At 42.5% G+C, this 22,280-nt stretch overlaps 1 protein-coding gene across 1 annotated transcript in view; it reads left to right on the top strand.

The window, feature by feature from the left end:
- The window catches only part of gls2a (glutaminase 2a (liver, mitochondrial)), a 46,227-nt gene that overhangs the window by 5,164 nt on the left and 18,783 nt on the right, over positions 1-22,280 (top strand). The window contains exons 3-7 of the mRNA XM_084333002.1: positions 6,375-6,496; positions 13,048-13,177; positions 18,712-18,791; positions 19,146-19,309; positions 20,558-20,616. Of these exons, the coding sequence (XP_084189128.1) occupies positions 6,375-6,496; positions 13,048-13,177; positions 18,712-18,791; positions 19,146-19,309; positions 20,558-20,616 (555 nt within the window). The remainder of the gene's footprint in view (positions 1-6,374; positions 6,497-13,047; positions 13,178-18,711; positions 18,792-19,145; positions 19,310-20,557; positions 20,617-22,280) is intronic.

Here is a 22,280-nt window from a genome sequence, read left to right as displayed (position 1 = left end):
ATGTTTGGAGGGAGTGAGTTCCAGAGGGTGGGTGCGGCCACAGAGAAGGCTCTGGGACCAACAGTCCGCATGTTGGTGGTGGGGATGGAGAGGAGACCGGAGTATATGTAGTTAATCTTTTTCCAACATTTTATTGTACAGCTGCATCGTGTGTTGCCAGTAGTAGTAGATTGCTAGTCAGTTGCCACCTACTGTACATGGTAACCGGAGTTGGTTGGGCTTGACGTGCCGGGACAGCTTGTACACAACCTTAAGCCTGTCTGGTCTCATGTGGTGTGAGTCTGTAACCCATTACCGGGAAGACATAGGTTTAGGGGAGAGGACTAACTAACCAACTCCACCCCTTCCAATGGCCAGCAATGGCCAGAGGTTAGACATACTGTATGGCTAGCAACCCTATTCTTAGTATTCTGTAAAAAAAAACTATATGCTACGGAAACGGCAACAAAAGAAACCCCAACATCTGGATGTGAAGGCCCACATGAGTACCAAACTCGTATGAAGATGGCCAAAGACAGATGCGAAGTGGAGAAACTTTGTTGCTGCTCTATGTGCCAGCCGGCGTAATGGGGATAAGTAAGCATCGTGTGTGGTATAGAATAGAATATAAATACTTTAATCATCCTGAGGGAAATTTGGCACTACAAATCGCTCACAGTAAACATTTAGGTAGACAAAACAAAGTCACGAATAAGAATAACAAAAAAATTGCCTAAGAATAAAGAATAAAATAAGCCTAAGAATATAATAATATTAATATTCACATTTCCTATGTTATGTGTATATACATTCTAATATAAAATTACAGTAAAACCCTTGCGAGCACGGGGGGGAGAACATGCAAACTCCACACGGAAAAGCCTGGGAGATACCCCACCTGGGTACCTGGCAACACGGAAACCTGGTCCCCAAGCGGGAATCGAACCCTGGAGCTTCTTGCTGTGAGGCGACAGTGTTAACCCCTACACCACCGTATACAGTAGATAGATAGATAGATAGATAGATAGATAGATAGATAGATAGATAGATAGATAGATAGATAGATAGATAGATAGATAGATAGATAGATAGATAGATAGATAGATAGATAGATAGATAGATAGATAGATAGATAGATAGATAGATAGATAGATAGATAGATAGATAGATAGATAGATAGATAGATAGATAGATAGATAGATAGATAGATAGATAGATAGATAGATAGATAGATAGATAGATAGATAGATAGATAGATAGATAGATAGATAGATAGATAGATAGATAGATAGATAGATAGATAGATAGATAGATAGATAGATAGATAGATAGATAGATAGATAGATAGATAGATAGATAGATAGATAGATAGATAGATAGATAGATAGATAGATAGATAGATAGATAGATAGATAGATAGATAGATAGATAGATAGATAGATAGATAGATAGATAGATAGATAGATAGATAGATAGATAGATAGATAGATAGATAGATAGATAGATAGATAGATAGATAGATAGATAGATAGATAGATAGATAGATAGATAGATAGATAGATAGATAGATAGATAGATAGATAGATAGATAGATAGATAGATAGATAGATAGATAGATAGATAGATAGATAGATAGATAGATAGATAGATAGATAGATAGATAGATAGATAGATAGATAGATAGATAGATAGATAGATAGATAGATAGATAGATAGATAGATAGATAGATAGATAGATAGATAGATAGATAGATAGATAGATAGATAGATAGATAGATAGATAGATAGATAGATAGATAGATAGATAGATAGATAGATAGAGATCGATAGATACTTTATTCATCCCCTTGGGGAAATTCAGGATAGTCCTATCCTAAATAGTTTAGTTTAAACACTTAGGAGCCTCAATAAGCACAAAGAGCTCAAAATGAAAACAGGACGTCCAGCACCCAAATATCAAGTTCTGGTGGAGGAGGGACCTAGGCAGCTTGTGAAAGACTTCAAACTGAATAAGGAACACGTAGTTCTGTGCACACACACCCCGTTTACTTTCCCCGGAGGCGTCAAGGGGGTTTGTCTCCGGTCTTGAGTGCTTGTGCCATAACTCACACTTTCAAAGTCTTGCCAGGGGCACCCTTCATATGCATACTCAAATGAACGGAGCAAACGTCTATTAAAAGACTGGGGTGGTGTCTGTGCAGGCAGGCTGTGATATTTAACAGGTTATTGCTTTAAACCTATGGCCAGTTAACCCCCCCCCCCCCCCCCCCCCAACGCTTCCTCACGTACACATAGCGAACTGTTTTGAAACAGGCCCATCAGGGGCGTCCCGGTGGTGTGCTAACATCCACAGCTCTAATCAATAGGGTTGGGTTCACATTTGAATCAATACCGGTACCCGACGGTAACTTTTTTCTCTACTTTAGTGTCTAAAAATGTAATTACCTACCTGAGTTTGTCCAAACTTCAAATAATTTATTATCATTATTATTTTTTAGAACAATTTGTATATATATAATATATAATATTGCAGCGAGCGTTGTCTGCATCTAGCTTTGTAACGTGTAACTGTTTTCGGCTTGCCATTGCCCCGACTGCTTTGTTGTTGTTGAATCAAGTCAAATCCTAGGTAAACGTGTATTGTGCACGTGAACGTTGACGTGAACGTGCGGCACACTTCATAGGTTTCGTTTCGCGGTAAAAGTACCGGATTCGGTACCCATCCCTACTAATCAATTACAATTTCAATTTACAATTTAGTCTTTTTTTTTGTGCAAAGCGACTCACAGATTGTGAACATGTGACCAGGAGGGGTACATACATCTCTGGCACCTAAGGGTCAGTGGCGTTGTTCGTCAGATAGTATCGAGCTTGAGTGTTACAGTTGCACTGTAAGTGCATAGTAGTATAGACATATTGGCAAGATAGGTAGTAGTATAAGAATTGTAGCAGGCGTTGCAGGGCCAAGGCTAAAGAGAATAGTCAAAGATTCTAGCCACCCAAACAACTGCCTCTTTGCACTGCTGCGGTCAGGCAAGCGCTACTGGAGTCTCATGGCCGGTACAGAGAGACTCAGGCGGGATCCACAAAGAATGGATTGCACGGTGCTAGTTGCACCCTACTTGGGGGACCCTGATGTAAACAAGATGAAAGTCTTTCTCTGGTCTGCATCCCCTTAACAATTGTGTGTATTGAGCCTTACTGTATTGTACCCATTCTGCAATCTGTTAATAAAATGTTCAATTGAAAATTGTATTAACAGATTGCAGAATGGGTACAATACAGTACAGCTCAATACACACAATTGTTAAGGGGATGCAGACCAGAGAGAGACTTTCATCTTGTTTACACCAGGGTCCCCCATTTTCAATTCATAATGAATTGTAAGTAGGGTGCCACTAGCACTGTGCAATCCATTCTTTGTGGATCCCGTTCTCAGAAGGAGCTTCTATCCCCAAGCCATCAGGATGCTCAATGACTCTATGCAAAACTAACCCATCCATTCTACATTCATTGCGCACACATCCACATGCACACACTCACTTTAAACATTCACCTTAACATTCACTTTAGACACTTTAAACACCTTTTAACACTACACCATATTTGATATATTTGATATATTTATTACAAAAATATTTGCACTACATCTCTATACATTTTTTTCCCGTTTTGTATATTGTATATATAAAGCCATCCTGGGACCTACAGTATGTTGCACGTCATCCCCCCCCCCCCCCCCCCCCCCCCCCCCCCCCTTCTCCCCGTACTTCCTGTCGCTCCTCACTGTGCTGCCAATAAAGCAGACATAAATGCCTTAGTGCCTCGCTGCCGTTGCATCTATGACAACTGGGTCATTTTGATAGGTGCGCGTGTATATCTCGTATATCTCGTATATCTCGGGGGCACAAGTTGTCCAGCTCGTTGCTATGCCACGGATGACTGCGGGGGGGGGGGGGGGGGGGGGGGGGTTGTAGAAAGTACTGGGTCAGGAGGAGAGAGAGAGACAGAGAGACCGGCGAGGCGTTCATACAGAGACAGCTGCTAATGTAGTGAGTCAGGAGAAGAGGGCGAGAGAGAGAGAGAGCGGTGAGGTGCTCTTCTTACGGAGATAGCCGCTAATGTAGTGAGTCAGGAGGTGGAAGGACCTCATGATCCCAGAAGTGTGAGCAGTGATGTGAATTAAAGCCAATTCTATAACACGTGGATTGGTTTTCCCAGACATGCGTTTTAAAGGGGCACAAAGTAGAAGCACAATGCCATACTAATAAACATAAACATAAACATAATAGAACACACAATTATAAAACACATTTGTCATCCAATGGATATACTTTGTTCTGGCAAAGCTTACAGGGGCACTTCATAAATAAAAAATAACGCTGATTTATTTTGCACATAATCTCACGCACACTCTCTGTTTTGCACACGTTCATTTAGTTTGACAGTTATCAAGAGTAATGAGTTTGAGTGTGGCCACCAGTGATGTCATCAGGGACATTTAATCCTTGTGTTCCTTGTGTCCCTATAAGACAACGTGTTGCTATTCTTCCATGTACATCATTTGATTACACAAGGGTTCAATGTCCCCAATGACATCACTGGTGGCCATGTTCAAACTCAGTTACTCTCGATAATTGTCAAACTAAAAACTAAATGAATGTGTTGTGTGTTCTATATGTTTATGTATTAGTATGGCATTGTGCTTCTACTAATATAATTAGTAGTTATATAGATGGGTCTTTGAGATAAAAATCAGAGGCTTGAGGTGGACCCTTGGGGACATAACCATTACATTAATCTTACCAGGGTAGTCACTTGTGACTTAAATCTATGGGATTGTTGTCCCAGAAGTCTGAAAAACAGCACGACAATGTGCCAATCACCTTATCCAAGTTCTCATTGACTGTATCAATTATAGGTTATTTTTGCAATTGGAAGAGACAAGATCATTCTCCATACTTACAGACATGTTAGTTACTACTATAGAACCAACCTAGAATAGAACAAAGATACTACAAACACCGCACTTTGATAGTTACATAACTGAAGGATAACTGCTACGGATAGTGCTGCTATACACGGCAGTTTTTATTTTTTTTCAACTGAGTTTTATTAAGAGTTTTATTGAGTCATATTAATTATTGAGTTTTATTGCGTTCATTAAGAGAGTTGTTCTTTTATGCACACACAGTCAAGGGGGGTTCACAGAGGAAGCATTTCACTGCCATTGTACATGTGATAAATAAACTTTGCCTTTTACTTTGTACAAATAAAAATGGCAAATGGTGCATTTATATAGCGCTTTTATCCAAAGCGCTTTACAATTTGTTCCTCACATTGACCCATTCACTCACACATTCACACACTGACGGCAGAGGCAAGGTGCACCATGCAAGGTGCCAACCTGCTCATCGGGAGCAGTTAGGGGTTAAGTGTCTTGCTCAAGGACACTTCAAGTTAACACGCTGCCTGGGAGGAGCGGGAATCGAACCCGGGAACCTCCGGATTACCAGACGACCGTTCTACCTCCCGAGCCACTGTCGCCCCCCCGGACTATAGTTCAGCATTCACTGTCGCAGGCTGACACCAGAGACAGAGAGAGGATGCCAAAAAACGCCATGAAGCACCGTTCTCTGTTCACACCAGAAGTCGTGTCTGTGCTGTGGGTCAAACCAGGAGATTCTGCTCCAATCACGCGTAGAGGTGCCCGCGTGGCACACAGAGAAATCAGTCCAGGCACGACATCGCGCTCGCCGGTCTGAACGGTGTGGACGGGTTAACTCGGGGCGACGACAGGAAAGCGCGGCTGCTCTTTCCCGGCGCCTCGGGATGATTCGGTGTCTGGTATCTCCGCCGCGCCAGGTGCTAATCAATATGACCCACTGACACACAATAACAGAAAAAGCGTCCAGTCATGTGCTCCTCAGACCACGGCGCACTCATTGAATCAGTTATCAGATTAATGAGTTTGAAAATAACCAGTAAGCCCCCCCTCGAGGCGAAGTCTGATGTCAACGCACGCGAGGGCACCCCGAAATAGACACATATCTCTCACACTGTAGCTGTCAGCATGGGTGTTTGGTAGTGATCCTTCACGGGGTAGTGATCCGTACTTCCTCCGGGCCTCACCTGCAGGGAAGGGACACTTGAGGCCATGTCCGGGGGCATACAGAGGATCATCTGAGCCCTTGGATGTCCCCCGTTAGCATAAAATCTACTTTGCTGTACGTTTGTTCCCGCTACATTATTGTTGTGACAATGTCATTGACACACACACGTGTCTCCCTCTCTCTCTCTCGCTCTCTCCCCCCTCCCCTATGCCTCTCATGCCTGTCTATCTATATACCCTCACATGCACCCTTTCACCCGTCCCCTTTCACCCTGTTCCCCAGGCACTGAGGAAGACGGGTTTGTTGACCTCCGACCCTCGGTTGCGTGACTGCGTTCGCCAGATGCGTCAGTCCACGCGTGACTCCGTGGGAACGGTGATGATGGACCAGGAGCTCTTCAGAAAGTAAGTGAAGCTTAACGTTGTTGTTATTAGTGATCATGCAGGATCGTGACGTCTGCGCTGTCAGAAGCACACTGTGTGTGGGGGAAATGTGTTTTCTGTGTCCACTGCTTTGATTCCATGAAATGGTAAATGATAGTGGCATTCTGTTCTTACAGTGAGGGTGGGTGGGTGGGGCGGGAGGGGCGGGTTAAGGTTATGTAAGGCCAGGGCTGGGGCTTGCAAACTGGATTCAGGGTGTTTTTGTTGTTGTGTGGTGGGTGCAGCTGCTACAACCCTGCTACAGCATACAGAGAGAGAGAGAGAGAGAGAGAGAGAGAGAGAGAGAGAGAGAGAGAGAGAGAGAGAGAGAGACGGACAGACAGACCAATAGACTATGAGAGGAGAGAGGGAGATGGATGAGAGGAGAGAGAGAGAGAGAGAGAAAGGGGAGCTGTTAAAAGGGCACCATTCTGGCTGAACACTAGATAATGGCAGTTATATTCGTATGCTCACTTTGTCAGCCAGACCTAGAGGATTCTATTATTTATCAAGTGGCAAAGCCATCTTAAGAAAAAGGTTTTGGAAGAGCTTAGTAAGCTTAGTAAATCCCAATAAACCAGCCGGTTTCGATGGCTTGGACAACAACTTGTGTTGTTTTCTGGATGTATTTGATATATTGTCTGGGATGCAATCTGGGTTCCGTGCCGGTTATGGGTGTGTTAACGGCGACTCTAAAAGTACTTGATTCCTTGGCTTCCTGTCTAGGAATTGCTCTTCTTTTACAGAATCTACCAAGCTTACCCTGGTCCAGATGACTGCCCTCCCTTTGTTAGACTATGGCGACGCCGTTTATAGTTCGGCGAGCAAGGGAACTCTCGATCAATTAGATGTCATTGATGGGGATTTGATTGGCTGTTTTTAAATAAAGAGCGGCCGCAGGATTAATAACGTTAACGTTAGTTGGGCCAGAGAAACAAATATACTAATTAAAATGGTTGGACCTGCGAGAGTTGTACTTTGTACTTTGTAGGTCTGCATTTTAAATGTAAGGAGTAAAAAGTATGTTTTTTTTCTCTGAAATGTAATTTAGTAAAAGTACAAGTATAGAAACCTAATAATACTAGAGTAAAGTACAAATCCCCCAAAACAGTACTTAAGTATTGTAACAAAGTACAATTACTCAAGTACTTTACACCCCTAACGTACAACACTCATTCTGCCACATGTTTTTCTTACTGTCCCTAAAGCACTCATTCCTGGGTTGCCGGCGACTCTGGAGCAAGCTGTAAAATAATGAACCCTGGAAAGGGATAAATAAAATAAAAATAAAATAAGATTAAAAAAAATATATATATATATGCAGTCAGGCCACTGAACTTAGAAGCAGGCCAGGTCAGTGTTTCTAGTTGCAGCGGCACAATAGTTAGATAACCTAGGTGGGGAACAACCAGGAGATCAACTCACACAAGTTGGAGAACTATCTCTCTCTCTCTCTCTCTTGCTCACACACACACACAAAGGGAGCCGCACGCAAATATATGCCATCACACACACTGGCATTTAAAGGGATATAATTATAAAATGAATATGTGGTGTTATGATCAGGGCTGAAGTTGAATAAAAGATTGTATTATTTTCAATCTGACATCACAAAAAAACTGAAAATCCATCAAAATCAGTGTTGTTGCTAATCATATATGTCAGCCTTTTTTTTAACAATAATTTGTGATGTCATCACAAACACTGGAATTTAAAGGGTACAAATAAAAAAATTCCTGCACCAGAATGCAGGAAATGAAGTCTTTGTAACAAAACATTTCTGTGGGGGGTGCTTAATGCGCCTGTATGCGCGCCATTAGCATTAGCCACGCTTCTAGGCCTCTTTGCTTTTGGAAAGAATGATAACAAAAAAAAAAATTAAGAAAATTATAATATATATATTTTTTTGCATTCGACTAAGAGGTTGGCAGTCGACTACGGCTCCTTTCGATCGATTAGTCGACTATTCAACTAATCAGGGGCAGCCCTAATATGTATATATTTATGTATGTGTTTATCTGTGTATGTAGGTCTTTGTGTGTGTGTGTCATACTGTGTATGTATGTATTTATATATGTGTGTATGTGTATGTTTTTCTTTTTCTTATCAGAACCCCCGTTCCCTCAGAAGGTCTTTTGTCTCTTACCAGACCGTTATTGTAATTAGCATTTGTTCTTAATTAACTTGCTTTGGTGATGATGATGATGATGATGATGATGATGATGATGATGATGATGATGATGATGATGATGGTGATTGATCTTCTGGTCTGTAACACAGTCACACAGAGCCCTCTCTGTTTCCAACCTTAATGAATCCAGCTCACCCCGCTTGTCCTCTGAGTGAAGAGACATTATTGTCATGCCCCCCTGAAGAAGTGCTCTCTATAAATAGGGTCCTGGGATACTGGGGGGAAAATTCTCATTTTGGTGGAAATGTTCTGTATGAATTATGCATTCTGTCTCTTTCCACTCCTCCTCACTCTTAACAGGGCCTTGTATTAGTGACGGCTGTATAGGGTGTTTCCCTGCAAGCCAGCTATGACAGAATGTGCATCTGGTAGTCGACTACCCCCCTGAATGCAAAATTATTATTATTATAATTTTTATTATAAATATATCTATTTTCTATCTTTTGTATCATTCCATTTGGGCTGTGGGGGTGCTTAATGTCTGAAGGAGTCGACTGAAGGCTTCTTGTCCTCTGCAAAAGCATGCAATTGGTCCACTGATGGATACATTTTTTTATTTTTATTTTTTTGTCTTTTTCCCCCTCCATTTTCCTCCGATTTTCTCCCATCCCAATGTTAGTCGTATGCCAATTCCCAGTCTCTTCCTGGTCGCTGCGCACTTACCCCCCACAGTCAGATCATCTGGGAGAGTGGAGGCTACCACGTGCTTCCTCCGACACACGTCCAGCCAATCACCGCTTCTTTTCACCTGGCAGCGCGGATTCTCATCGAGAGGGCGTAGCGTGTGGGAGGACCACACTATCCCCCTCGAGTCCTATCCGCGCTTAGCAGGCGCCCCGACCGAACTGTAGGAGTCGCTGTTTACAACGACCCGGACCCACCCCGCCAGCTTCTCCCACCCTCTAATACTGCCAATTGTATTAGTGCAGACGGCCAGCCAAGCTGGTGACAACCCCGGAGCTGTGAGCTGGATTCGAACAGGCAAATCCAGCTCAGCTCCGGGGCTGGTGACGAACGCAATCTCCGCTCGGCCACCTAACCGCCCTTGATGGATACATCTTGATATTTGTCTACTCTAGTGTGTTCATTAGATGGGTGAAATCCTCTTTCAGTGCCTCTGTGCCCGTTTTCTTAGGCAGTTAGCCTCAGACTAAGAGGAGCCTATAACTAAGAGGTTGGCAGTCGACTAGGGCTACTTTTGACCGATTAGTCGACTATTCGACTACTCGAGGTCAGCCCTAATATACAGTATAATAAGGGATCTAGGTGAAAGGTGACGAGTAAAAACCAGAAGTGAAAGAAATTCCGAATGCATGGCCGTGGATGAGGAGATGGAATACCAGAGAGCTTTTTTCTTGGCCCACGGTTTACCGGGATCTCTATAGAAGACTCATTTCTGAACAGATTTTTATAAATTTCGACCTGTACTACATAAGACTTCAGGCTATGGATTTGCTGTGTTTTCCAGCTTGTACCTATCTTTAAAAAACATGTGGGGGGGGGGGGGGTATACAAGTTCAAGTTCAGACCTATGTTACTCTATTTCATCAGCACTAAAAGTGATTTCTCTTTATTGGGTAAGAAACATCAGAATGTTATCTTTCAAAAGAGACCAGGCTTATGCATGTGCTATAAGCATAACGTATAAAGATAAGCTTTGCAAAAAAAAAAGGATGCAGTCCTCAAGTTCAAGTAAAAAAAAAAACGCATGTTAAGTTGTTAACACACCTGACGATTCCAAGGAAAACACTATTATACCTACAGTACTGTTATGTTTATATTTTGACTTTGCCCAGAAATAGTCATCATTCATTACCTATTATGTTTAACCCATTTAGACCTAAAACGCCTGCTAATAATGCATTATACTGTATAGCCTGCATATACACACAGATGTTTTTATACACGCCAAATACAGGCGGTCACTAGGAACCATGTCTGCGTTTCCCCCGAAAAGTAGGTGCAGCCGCGGGAAAAAAGGCGAGATACCCGGATGTGCCGGTCTGATGTTCATGGTTTGAATTGGTGTTCGATCATAGGATTTGCAGTTTGGACAATGAATAACATTATTATATACTGTAACTGTATGATTTTCTACGTCATTGAGAAAAATGTAGTACTGGATTAATGCAAAGAAAAATGCCTTGGGTATTATGTTTAGTGTCTAATCTTTTCTCAAGAGTTTTCTCTTCTCACAGAGGAAGCTTGACTTGTGGCAGCATTTACAAAAACGCTATGCAGTTGAACTCTTATCAACGCCGACTCACTGGCGCTCCTAGATCAAGCGGACTAGATTATCATCAAAACAGCTTTCAATAGTCATTCCTACATTAAATTGGCTTGAAATGTGTATCCCTCTCATTTTCCAACGTATTGTAACAAATAATTAATCACCTATCAAAGACACTCTGACACATTGTGACAACCAACCCTATCATGGGGATGGTTGTCACACGCTATGGGGTTGGTTGTCACACCATGTGTTTTAATCGGAAAAATCTTAAAAAGAAGAGGGCAGAACTGAATTTGAAAGTTTAATTGCATTGACAAGTTGACAAATACATAACTTAATGCATCTTAACATGAACATAAACAGGAAACACATCTTTAGGCCATCTTATATAACAAAATAAGAACACAATAAATCGGCCTAACAATAATAGCCTACACAACATGTGACAACCAACCCCAAAGAAAATGTGACGACCAACCCCAACTGGAATGTCTTGAAGCATCAAGGCTAACAGCCATCTAACAACTAGTTAGCTAACTAACAACAATCTAAACTATAGCTATCCCTTCACACTTTTTAAGGGTAATAATTGTTTCATTATAAACCAATTGTGTAAAATCCTAGAAGAAAAATACTGAGGAGCGGAATATTTACAAATGGACATGAAAAACACAAAAAGTCCTCTCACCTCAAGTTCAGCTGTTTCACTCCAAAGATGACAATGTAGGTGAACTCTGACCCCAATTCTGGACATTTAAATATCAAAATATGGGAGACAGGACCCTCTGGTGGTGAAATATAATGAATGTGACAACCTACCCGTGTGACAACGTCCCCCGTTCTCCCCTACTCTATATTAGTAAATGTCATTAACTGCAGCTGTGTTTACCCTGCTATGACGCGTCCGGGGGTAAGGGCCCATCGTTAATGAGGCTAATACTCCATGGTAATAGGAGTCACAACTCCCCACCTAAAGCCATTAACCCTTTCACTACCATACTACAGAAGGTTAACCCTTTCACTACCACACTACAGAAGGTTAACCCTTTCACTACCACCGTCTGTAGTGTGGTAGTGAAAGGGTTAACCTTCTGTAGTGTGGTAGTGAAAGTGTTAACCCTTTGTCGTCTGGCAGTGAAAGGGTTAACCTCCTGTATTGTTGCAGTGAAAGGGTTAACCCCTTGGTAATGTGGTAGTGAAAGGGTTAATCTCTGTTTATCTCTTTGATGGGGTTTTGTTGGTATCATGTTGTCTCACCTGCACAGACTATAACGTGTAACGAATGACGTATATCACGCCAGTTAGGGTACCTTATGTATACTGCACCTGTGTATACTGTATACACTTACTCATAGTATTATATTATCATTCTAGTGTTTATTGTAAACATGTTTATTGTAATGTATAATATAACTGATAGGGCATACATACCCTCATCTGCATATACATACAAGTATCTGCATATACTTGCTCAGATGCATATATGTAAGGGATAATGTATAGCTACGAGGTCATTGTCGCAAAATAATTGACCGACACAGCGTTCTGGAACACAGAGGCGCAGCCGAGGTCTTCTAAACGCAGTGAAGGTCAATTATTTTGCGACAATGACCGAGTATAGCTATACATTATCCCGCTTATTACAGGGCTAACTTACTAACAATGTACGTAATTAATTTTACACCATCGACAAGACGAGATCAAATGCAGACGCAGTTGTTCTGTTGCTCCTCTGTCATCGCCGGCAGGTGTGTGGACTTGATTGCACCTGATGTAGTGCAGCTGTGCATAATGGTGAATTATTGAGAAATAATTGGCCGCTTTTATGGGCAACCGAGCGCTATTGACCAATCACAATCAAGCATTTTGGCGAATGTTAAAACGCCATGTAATAATCAGAGTTAACTATATTGTTTACACTGCCTATTTCTACTTTTCTACTGTACTATAATTGTATTGCCGGTATTTTATGTCTTCTACTTTTACCCTGCCCATACCTGTACCTCCCCTACCCCTGCCCCATGCTGCTATGATGCCTGAATTCCCCCAAGTGGATCAATAAAGGAATATCTCGTCTTACTGTATCTTATCTTACCTGTCGTCCTACAGGTGTGTGGGTAGCAACATCATGTTGCTCACCCAGGCCTTCAGAAAGAAGTTCATCATCCCAGAGTTCGAGGAGTTTGTCCGACAAATCGACAAACTCTACTACAGCGCTCAGCGGCAGGAGGGAGGCCAGGTGAGCATATAGACCACCAGTGTTCCCGTACCATTGCCTTGAAGGGACGGCCCCAACGAGAACCCCTGCCCCTCCCGGGATTTCTTTTTTTATTATATATATATTTTTTGATAGCTTGCTTTAATCCCAGTAACGTTAGAGAGCTAGCAAGTAAATATTGTTAATATTTATTTACATATAAGCCATTCTCCCATTCTGTGTGCGTGTGTGTGTGTGTGTGTGTGTGTGTGTGTGTGTGTGTGTGTGTGTGTGTGTGTGTGTGTGTGTGTGTGTGTGTGTGTGTGTGTGTGTGTGTATGTGTGTGTGTGTGTGTGTGTGTGTGTGTGTGTGTGTGTGTGTGTGTGTGTGTGTGTGTGTGTGTGTGAATACGGAGAGACCAGTCCCAAGTCGATCTGCAATTTCTCTGCCAAGTTATAGTCACTTTTCCGCACCTACTCCCGAACTCCACAGATTGCCCACAAAGTCTCTCTGGATTGTCCAGAGATCAATCTGCGCACGCGGAGTTCGGCAGGTGTGGAAAAGTGACTATAGCTCGGCCGCGAAATTGCGGCCGATCTACTTGGGATTGGTCTCTCAGTGTTCAGGAGACTCAGGCGTATACAAGTCTATTGGATCATGTCTCCAGCACCCGCATAGCCGTAGCTACAACCACTTAATGTCAAGGCTCTCATCCACATTCATTCATCCCCCCCCCCCCTCTCTCCCAGAGGGTATTTCAGAATACCGGAAGTGTGGTCTATAGCAGATATCCAGCTTTGCATACACACACATACACACATACACACACACACACACACACACACACACACACACACACACACACACACACACACACACACACACACACACACACACACACACACACACACACACACACACACACACACACACACACACACACACACATACACACTATTGTTGATAAGGCTATATGCAGTGGTGGAAAGTAACTAAGTATGTGTGTACTTAAGTACAAATCCGAGGTATCCGAGTATTTACACTTTAGAGAACTTTGTACTTTTACTCCACTACATTTTAAAGGAAATATTGTACTTTTTACTCCACTACATTAATCTGAACTCATCAGTTACTTGTTACCTTGAAGAAAAATATGTTGCATAGAAAACATGGCAACCATGTATGAAGATTATGTACTTTCACATTTCACACATTTCACACTTCAAGAGGACATAAATCAGAGCAGCATAACTGGACCACATACCACTTTAACATGACCTTTAATCAGAGCAGCATAACTGGACCACATACCACTTTAACATAACCTTTAATCAGAGCAGCATAACTGGACCACATACCATTTTAACATGACCTTTAATCAGAGCAGCATAACTGGACCGTATACTGTACCACTTTAACATGACCTTTCATCAGAGCAGCATAACTGGACCACATACCACTTTAACATGACCTTTAATCAGAGCAGCATAACTGGACCACATACCACTTTAACATGACCTTTAATCAGAGCAGCATAACTGGACCACATACCACTTTAACATGCCCTTTCATCAGAGCAGCATAACTGGACCACATACCACTTTAACATGACCTTTAATCAGAGCAGCATAACTGGACCACATACCACTTTAACATGACCTTTAATCAGAGCAGCATAACTGGACCACATACCACTTTAACATGACCTTTCATCAGAGCAGCATAACTGGACCACATACCACTTTAACATAACCTTTAATCAGAGCAGCATAACTGGACCACATACCACTTTAACATCACATTTAATCAGAGCAGCATAACTGGACCACGTACCACTTTAACATCACCTTTAATCAGAGCAGCATAACTGGACCACGTACCACTTTAACATCGCCTTTAATCAGAGCAGCATAACTGGACCACGTACCACTTTAACATTGCCTTTAATCAGAGCAGCATAACTGGACCATGTACCACTTTAACATCACCTTTAATCAGAGCAGCATAACTGGACCACATACCACTTTAACATCACCTTTAATCTGAGCAGCATAACTGGACCACATACCACTTTAACATCACCTTTAATCAGAGTAGCATAACTGGACCACATACCACTTTAACATCACCTTTAATCAGAGCAGCATAACTGGACCACATACCACTTTAACATAACTTTTAATCAGAGCAGCAGAACTGGACCACATACCACTTTAACATAACCTTTAATCAGAGCAGCATAACTGGACCACATACCACTTTAACATAACCTTTAATCAGAGCAGCATAACTGGACCACATACCACTTTAACATAACCTTTAATCAGAGCAGCATAACTGGACCACATACCACTTTAACATAACCTTTAATCAGAGCAGCATAACTGGATCACATACCACTTTACAGTAACACAACCTTCATTTCAGAGCAGCATAACTGGACCACATGCCACGTGGAATGCACAACACAACCTTTAGAGGTCAATGGTTCGAGGACTGTACACTCCCAAGCACTGGAATACACAAATGGCATCAGTTAATTCCCCAAAACATTTTGAATACACAAATGTGACTGATTCACTTAAAAAATCGACAAAAAGAAAAAAAGAAAAGAAAAAAATCTAATCGATTATAACATTTTCAAATCGATGCAGTTGAATCGTCACCTTAGGATCGACGCATTGCGATGCATCGATGCATTGTTACACCCCTAATTATTTGGGATACGGGCGCATTCCATGTTTTGAGTGGATGCATGCGTGACAGCTGGGCTGTGTGGGTATCAGCTGGAGCCCAGAGGCATGTACTGTATGCATCCTGTTTACCGCTGGTTTCTGCACTCAGTGTAAGTTGGAAGGTGACCTATTTTAAGAATATGTTGCCTCAGGACAGTTCGCACAGTATTGGTGAAACGCCCACCGCTCAGGTTTTTTCCAACTTTCAACTTTCGTTTTATTTGTCACATTATATAAAGTACATTACAGTGAAATGCTTGGTTCTGTACGAGCCCCCTGAGATTGTGCGTCATATACAGTAAAAAGAAGTAGAACAAAATAAGTTAAAAGAATAAAGTCCTCCCACTATACAAAATATATAATATACAACCTAAAGTATAAAATGAGGTATACAAAATGCAAACAATGAGGTACAAAAATGCTAACTTTATAAAAAGAAAAAAGATTTTAAATGCAAAATGCAAAAACGAGGACTTTATTAGGGACCACACAGTGAGCTCTTACACCCTGATGTACAATCACTGGACCAGATTGTTCACGGAGTCTTTGATTAAAGGAACACGGCAACTTTAAATACAACTCCAAAACGTCCCTGTAAACATGTATTTTTTTTTTATTATTATCTTTTCCCCCCCTCCTTTTTTCCGATTTTTCTCCCATCCCACTGTTAGTCGTTATGCCAATTCCCAACCCCCTTCCTGGTTGTTGCGCACTCCCCCCTACTGTTGGTCTGGGAGGCCGTCTGCTTTCCTCCGACGCATGTGCAGCCAGCCGGCAGCCAGCCTGGCAGCGCAGATTCTCACTGGGAGAGTGTAACGTGTGGAAGGTCACACTACCTCCCTCCAGATCCTACCCTCGCTGTGCAGGCGCCCCGACCGAACTGTAGGGGTCGCTGTCTACAACGCCCAGGACCCACCCATCAGCTTTCCCACCCCTAACACTGCCAATTGTGTTAGTATGAGCGACCACTCCAGCCAAGCTGATAGCAACGCCGAGAGCTGGATTCGAACCCAGCGTCTCCAGCGTTGATGGCGAGCGCCTTGCCCACTACACCACCTAGCCGGCCTCCTGTAAACATGTTGTGACCTGTGTATTTACCACGTGGAGAAAAAAAATGTATTTAACTTTTTTCGTTTTCTAAGCAGAAATATACCGTACTCTGAATTTCCAATGAATGACGCTAAGCTAGGCTAACGGTGCGGATGTTCCCTAAGCTTAATGCATGCACAGAGAAGAAAAGGGTATGTATCTGCTTGTCTAACTCCAGGGTTAGATGGCAAATAAGCGAATTTCCCAAAAAGTTGGCGTGTTCCTTTAAGAATAGAGTTTACTGACAGAATGACATGTTGCAACGTGGAGAGACGGTCAGGCAAGCGCTACCGGAGTCTCGTGGCCGGCACAGAGATACTCAAAAATGAGCTTCTATCCAGGCCATCAGGATGCTCAGTGACTCTATGCAACACTAACCCATCCGTCTACATTCATTGCACACACACATCCACATGCACACACTCACCTTTAACATTCACTTTAGACACTTTAAACACTTTTTAACACCACACCATATCCATGTTTTACTAAAAGATTTGCACTGCATCTCTACCTAATTGTTGCATTTTTTTGCATGTGACAAATAAAACAAAACTTGAACTTGCGTGAACCATAGCTTACAGCAATAGGGCTATAGTCTATACAATGGCAAGCTCACAAAGTATTTATACATAATAGTAGATACAATAAGTGGAGCATTGACGTTACATAATATTAGTATGATCTATAGATATAGCCGTTCAGAGAGATATGGTGAGGATATGAGAGACTATAAGACAGATATGGATAATAATGCAGAGATATGCCTGAAGGCTATGTATTATGCAATTGTGCGCCTGTGTGTGTGTGTGTGTGTGTGGGGGGGGGGGGGTGTCCCTATGTGATAGAAAGAGAGACAGGGGGGGTATGAGTGAGAAAGAGAGAGGAGAGAGATATGAATGAAGGCTGTGTGTGTGTGTGTGTGTGTGTGTGTGTGTGTGTGTGTGTGTGTGTGTGTGTGTGTGTGTGCGGGTGTGGGTGTGGGTGTGGGTGTGCGTGTGCTTCAAAGTAAGATCCTAATGAGACCCAAATTAGATTTAGCTTCCCAGTTACATCACTGGAGTGTTCTCTCTCTCTGGTTTCTTGAGTGGCTCATGTTCACAAATACGGACTGACCTGCTAGGGATGGGTACCGAATCCGGTACTTTTAAGGGTATCGACCGAATCACGTCGGTACTACCGAGTACCGATTCACGTGAGATCCACTGGTGCCACATTTAATGTAAAGAGTAATGTACCGAAAAAAGGTACCGTTGGGTACCGGTATCGATTCACAGGTACCGGTATCAGTTCAAATGTGAACGGTACCCAACCCTATGAGCTGCCCTGGGGCACAGGAAGAGCGCACGTGATATTCTTAAAATGGATGTCATTCCCCTTTAAAAAATGGGATATTATTAACTATTAGTTGGAATACTAACACACTCATTCAGCTCTGCTCATATTCACACATTCTGGGGGCAACAGTTGCTCAGGAGAGTAGAGCAGTCGTCTGCTAATCCGGAGGTTCCCGGTTCCATTCCCGCTCCTCCCCCGGGCAGTGTGTCGAAGTGTCCCTGAGCAAGACACTTAAGCCCCTAACTGCTCCCGGCGATGAGCAGGTTGGCACCTTGCATGTCAGTGTGTGAATGGGGTCAAATGTGAGGAACAAATTGTAAAGCGCTTTGGATAAAAGCTCTATATATAAAATAATAAATAAAACTACAGAATAAAACTAGCATTTATTCTGTGAATTTGTGTCTTTTTGTGCAGGTAGCAGATTACATTCCCCAGCTGGCTAAATTCAGTCCCGATCTTTGGGGCGTATCTCTGTGCACAGTCGACGGACAGAGGTGAGATAGCAGCTGGCGGCTCGTCAGGTTGGCGTAACCGTGGGTTGAAAAGTGTTTCATTGCATTTGAACTCTATCGTTTGTTTAGCCCTTTCACTACCACACTACAGACGGTTAACCTTCTGTAGTGTGGTTGTGAAAGGGCTAACCCTGTGTCGTGTGGCAGTGAAAGGATTAACCGTCTGTATTGTCGCCGTGAAAGGGTTAACCCTTTGGTAGTGTGGTAGTGAAAGGGTTAACCTTCTGTAGTGTGGTTGTGAAAGGGTTAACCTTCTGTAGTGTGTTAGTGAAAGGGCTAAACAGCCGTCTCATTCTTTCCATGCTGTCTCTCCCTCGTTCCCCCTGTGCCACGCAGGCATTCTGTGGGTGACACCAAGATTCCCTTCTGCCTGCAGTCATGCGTGAAACCTCTGGAGTATGCCATCGCCGTGCACGAGTTCGGCACGGAGCACGTGCACAGCTTCATAGGCAAAGAACCCAGTGGACTCAAGTTCAATAAGCTCTCACTGGACGAGGAGGGTAAGAGCTAGACACACACGGGGGGAGGTTTACCAACACACTCTCTCTCTCTCTCTGTCTCTATCGCTCTCTCTCTATGTCTCTCTCTCACGCTCTCTCTCTCTATGTCTCTCTCTCTCTCTCTCTCTCTCTCTCGCTCTCTCTCTCTCTCTCTCTCTCTGTCTCTATCGCTCTCTCTCTATGTCTCTCTCTCTATGTCTCTATGTCTCTCTCTCTCTCTCTCTCTCTCTCTCTCTCTCGCTCTCTCTCTCTCTCTCTCGCTCTCTCTCTCTCTCTCTCTCTCTCTCTATCCTCTCTCTCTCTCTCTCTCTCTCTCTCTCTCTCTCTCTCTCTCTCTCTCTCTCTCTCTCTCTCTCTCTCTCTCTCTCTCTCTCTCTCTCTCTATCTCTCTATCTCTCTCTCGCTGTTAGCTCGCCATTCTACAGAGATCTAGGCTATGTCTGTAAGCTAGGCCTCTCCGTAAACAAAACATTGTTTTGATTAGGGTTAGACTTGATTACAGATTATTAAACATGATTCGATTAGACTAGGGTTGATTATGGTTAGACTTGATTAAAGATTATTAAAGATGATTCGATTAGACTAGGGTTGATTATGGTTAGACTTGATTAAAGATTATTAAAGATGATTCGATTAGACTAGGGTTGATTAAAGATGACACGAGGCTGTGAGGGAAATGACTCTGTTGCTCAGTAACCCAGTGTTACCCAATAATACCTGCATATTAACTAATCCTGGCTTTGGTAAATGATTCTGTAAAGTAAAATAAAACTCCAACATTGCCACTCGCATGCAACCGAGAGATGTTGGCAGCGGCAGCTGTTCGATCTGCCCATAGATGTTGACAGAACAAGATGTGTCATAAGGCAAAGTGCCCTGCCTGTGGGCCGCCACTAGGGGCAGAGTGGCTAACCGTGAGTGAGTTACTGTCTGACTGAATATGGCTGAATGACAGGAGTGAGTTGGGGATATTGCCGGTCAATGAGGCGAGGCGACAGGGCTGTCAAAGTGCAAGAGTTTATCACCCGGCTTCCTCTCAGATAACCGTGAGAGAGATCATGTACAGTAACATATTCATCACAGCTTTGCTATTACACATTCACCTCCGGAACATAACCAGCATTAATGTGTGTGACTGACTTATTAATTGAGGTAATTGAGTGTGTCCCGCTGTTATCTCAGTGTTTTATTGTGTCTGCTGTTCAGGTGCACAGCAGTGATAACGTGCTCTCATTCCTCCTCACACAGATAAACCACACAACCCGATGGTGAACGCCGGAGCCATAGTCACTAGCTCTCTGATAAAGGTAATATCTTAAACCCCACGTTGTGCATGTTCAGCATCAACTAATGCTGTGTGGATCCGTGATCTATTCATTGTAGAGTGGACACACGTAGGACAGAAACCAAACCACATGTGCATCACACATCTCCCCCCCCCCCCCCCCCACGCCAATCTGGAACGCTGGGCCGCAACCTGAAAGGTTTTTACCCTCAGATTCATCACCAATGATTAAGGCTGAGACCACTTATCGATAATTATCGATAACTGCGTGAAATCGATAAGTGGCATCACTTATCGATTTTTCTTTACATTCACAAAATAAAAATACTATACTAAAATACTAGGTCTTGTGGCATGTTTTAGTTAAAACATCCCCATTTCATGTAAATTCAGTTGAATTGCAACTCTGCACTGTGCATTCAATATGCAGCGCACTCCTCCATCACATCCAGAGACCACCGGCTATAAAATGAGAAGGATCACTGTGGTCGTTTTGAATGGGGGAAATCTGTAACACTAAAAATGGCGGCAACGACAAAAAATTGCTGCAAAATAAACATACATTTGTTGTTTAAATAATAATAATAATAAAAAAAAAATTTAATACCAATAAAAATATCGATATTTATCAATAATTTTGTCCCGATTTATCGATTCTTCCAAATGGCATATCATCTCAGCCTTACTAATGATAGACACGACAGTCATCACTGTGTCCTTTATGAGAAGGTTGGTTGGTCCTCTCTGATGGAGAGGCGCAACAAACACAGGTATTTGTTCATTCTTAAGGCCCTTATTGGTAAGCTACCTCCTTATACTACATCATTATTGGTAAGCTACCTCCTTATACTACATCATTATTGGTAAGCTACCTCCTTATACTACATCATTATTGGTAAGCTACCTCCTTATACTACATCATTATTGGTAAGCTACCTCCTTATACTACATCATTATTGGTAAGCTACCTCCTTATACTACATCATTATTGGTAAGCTACCTCCTTATACGACATCATTATTGGTAAGCTACCTCCTTATACTACATCATTATTGGTAAGCTACCTCCTTATACTACATCATTATTGGAATGGAATTTTGGAACCTATGGAACCCATTCTAGTGACTGGCTGGTCCTTAAGGTCCAGTTTGCTCGGAACAGGGTGAATCTGCATTTCACTATGATGCCCCTCTAGCTCATGGAATGAACTCCAACAGTCCTTAAAGCTTTTCCCCTCTGTTGCAGAGTTTAAAACCTTGATCTCCAACCTTTGTCAATCAAGTTGTACATGTTTTAATTTATTTGTTATCCTTACTTATTGCCTCGCCTTGTTGTCTTATTGTTGTGATTTGATATGCTGTGTGATTTTATATGCATTTTCTTCATTATTTCTGTACGTACACTCGATGTGACTGTAAATGAGGGAAACCTCAGTTGCCTTTCAAGTTTAAATAAAGGTTTGAAATTAAATGAAATAAACCTAATCCATACCTGGACCCTCAACTTAATCTCACGGAGACATCGGGGTGGGTGGGATGATTTTCACACAACTAGGAGATGGGGGGGAATAGGCATAGCTCACCCCAAAAGATGCATGCAGTTTGTTTTTGGAAGCAGAGGCAGAGAAACGGTAGATTTTTTTTTACAAACAGTAAAAAGGTCTATAAACCTTTCACTACCACACTA

The sequence above is a fragment of the Notolepis coatsorum genome (genome assembly GCF_963971535.1).
Source record: "Notolepis coatsorum genome assembly, chromosome: 17".
NCBI classification, from domain to species: Eukaryota; Metazoa; Chordata; class Actinopteri; order Aulopiformes; family Paralepididae; genus Notolepis; species Notolepis coatsorum.
This window is presented reverse-complemented; position numbering and strand designations above follow the sequence as displayed.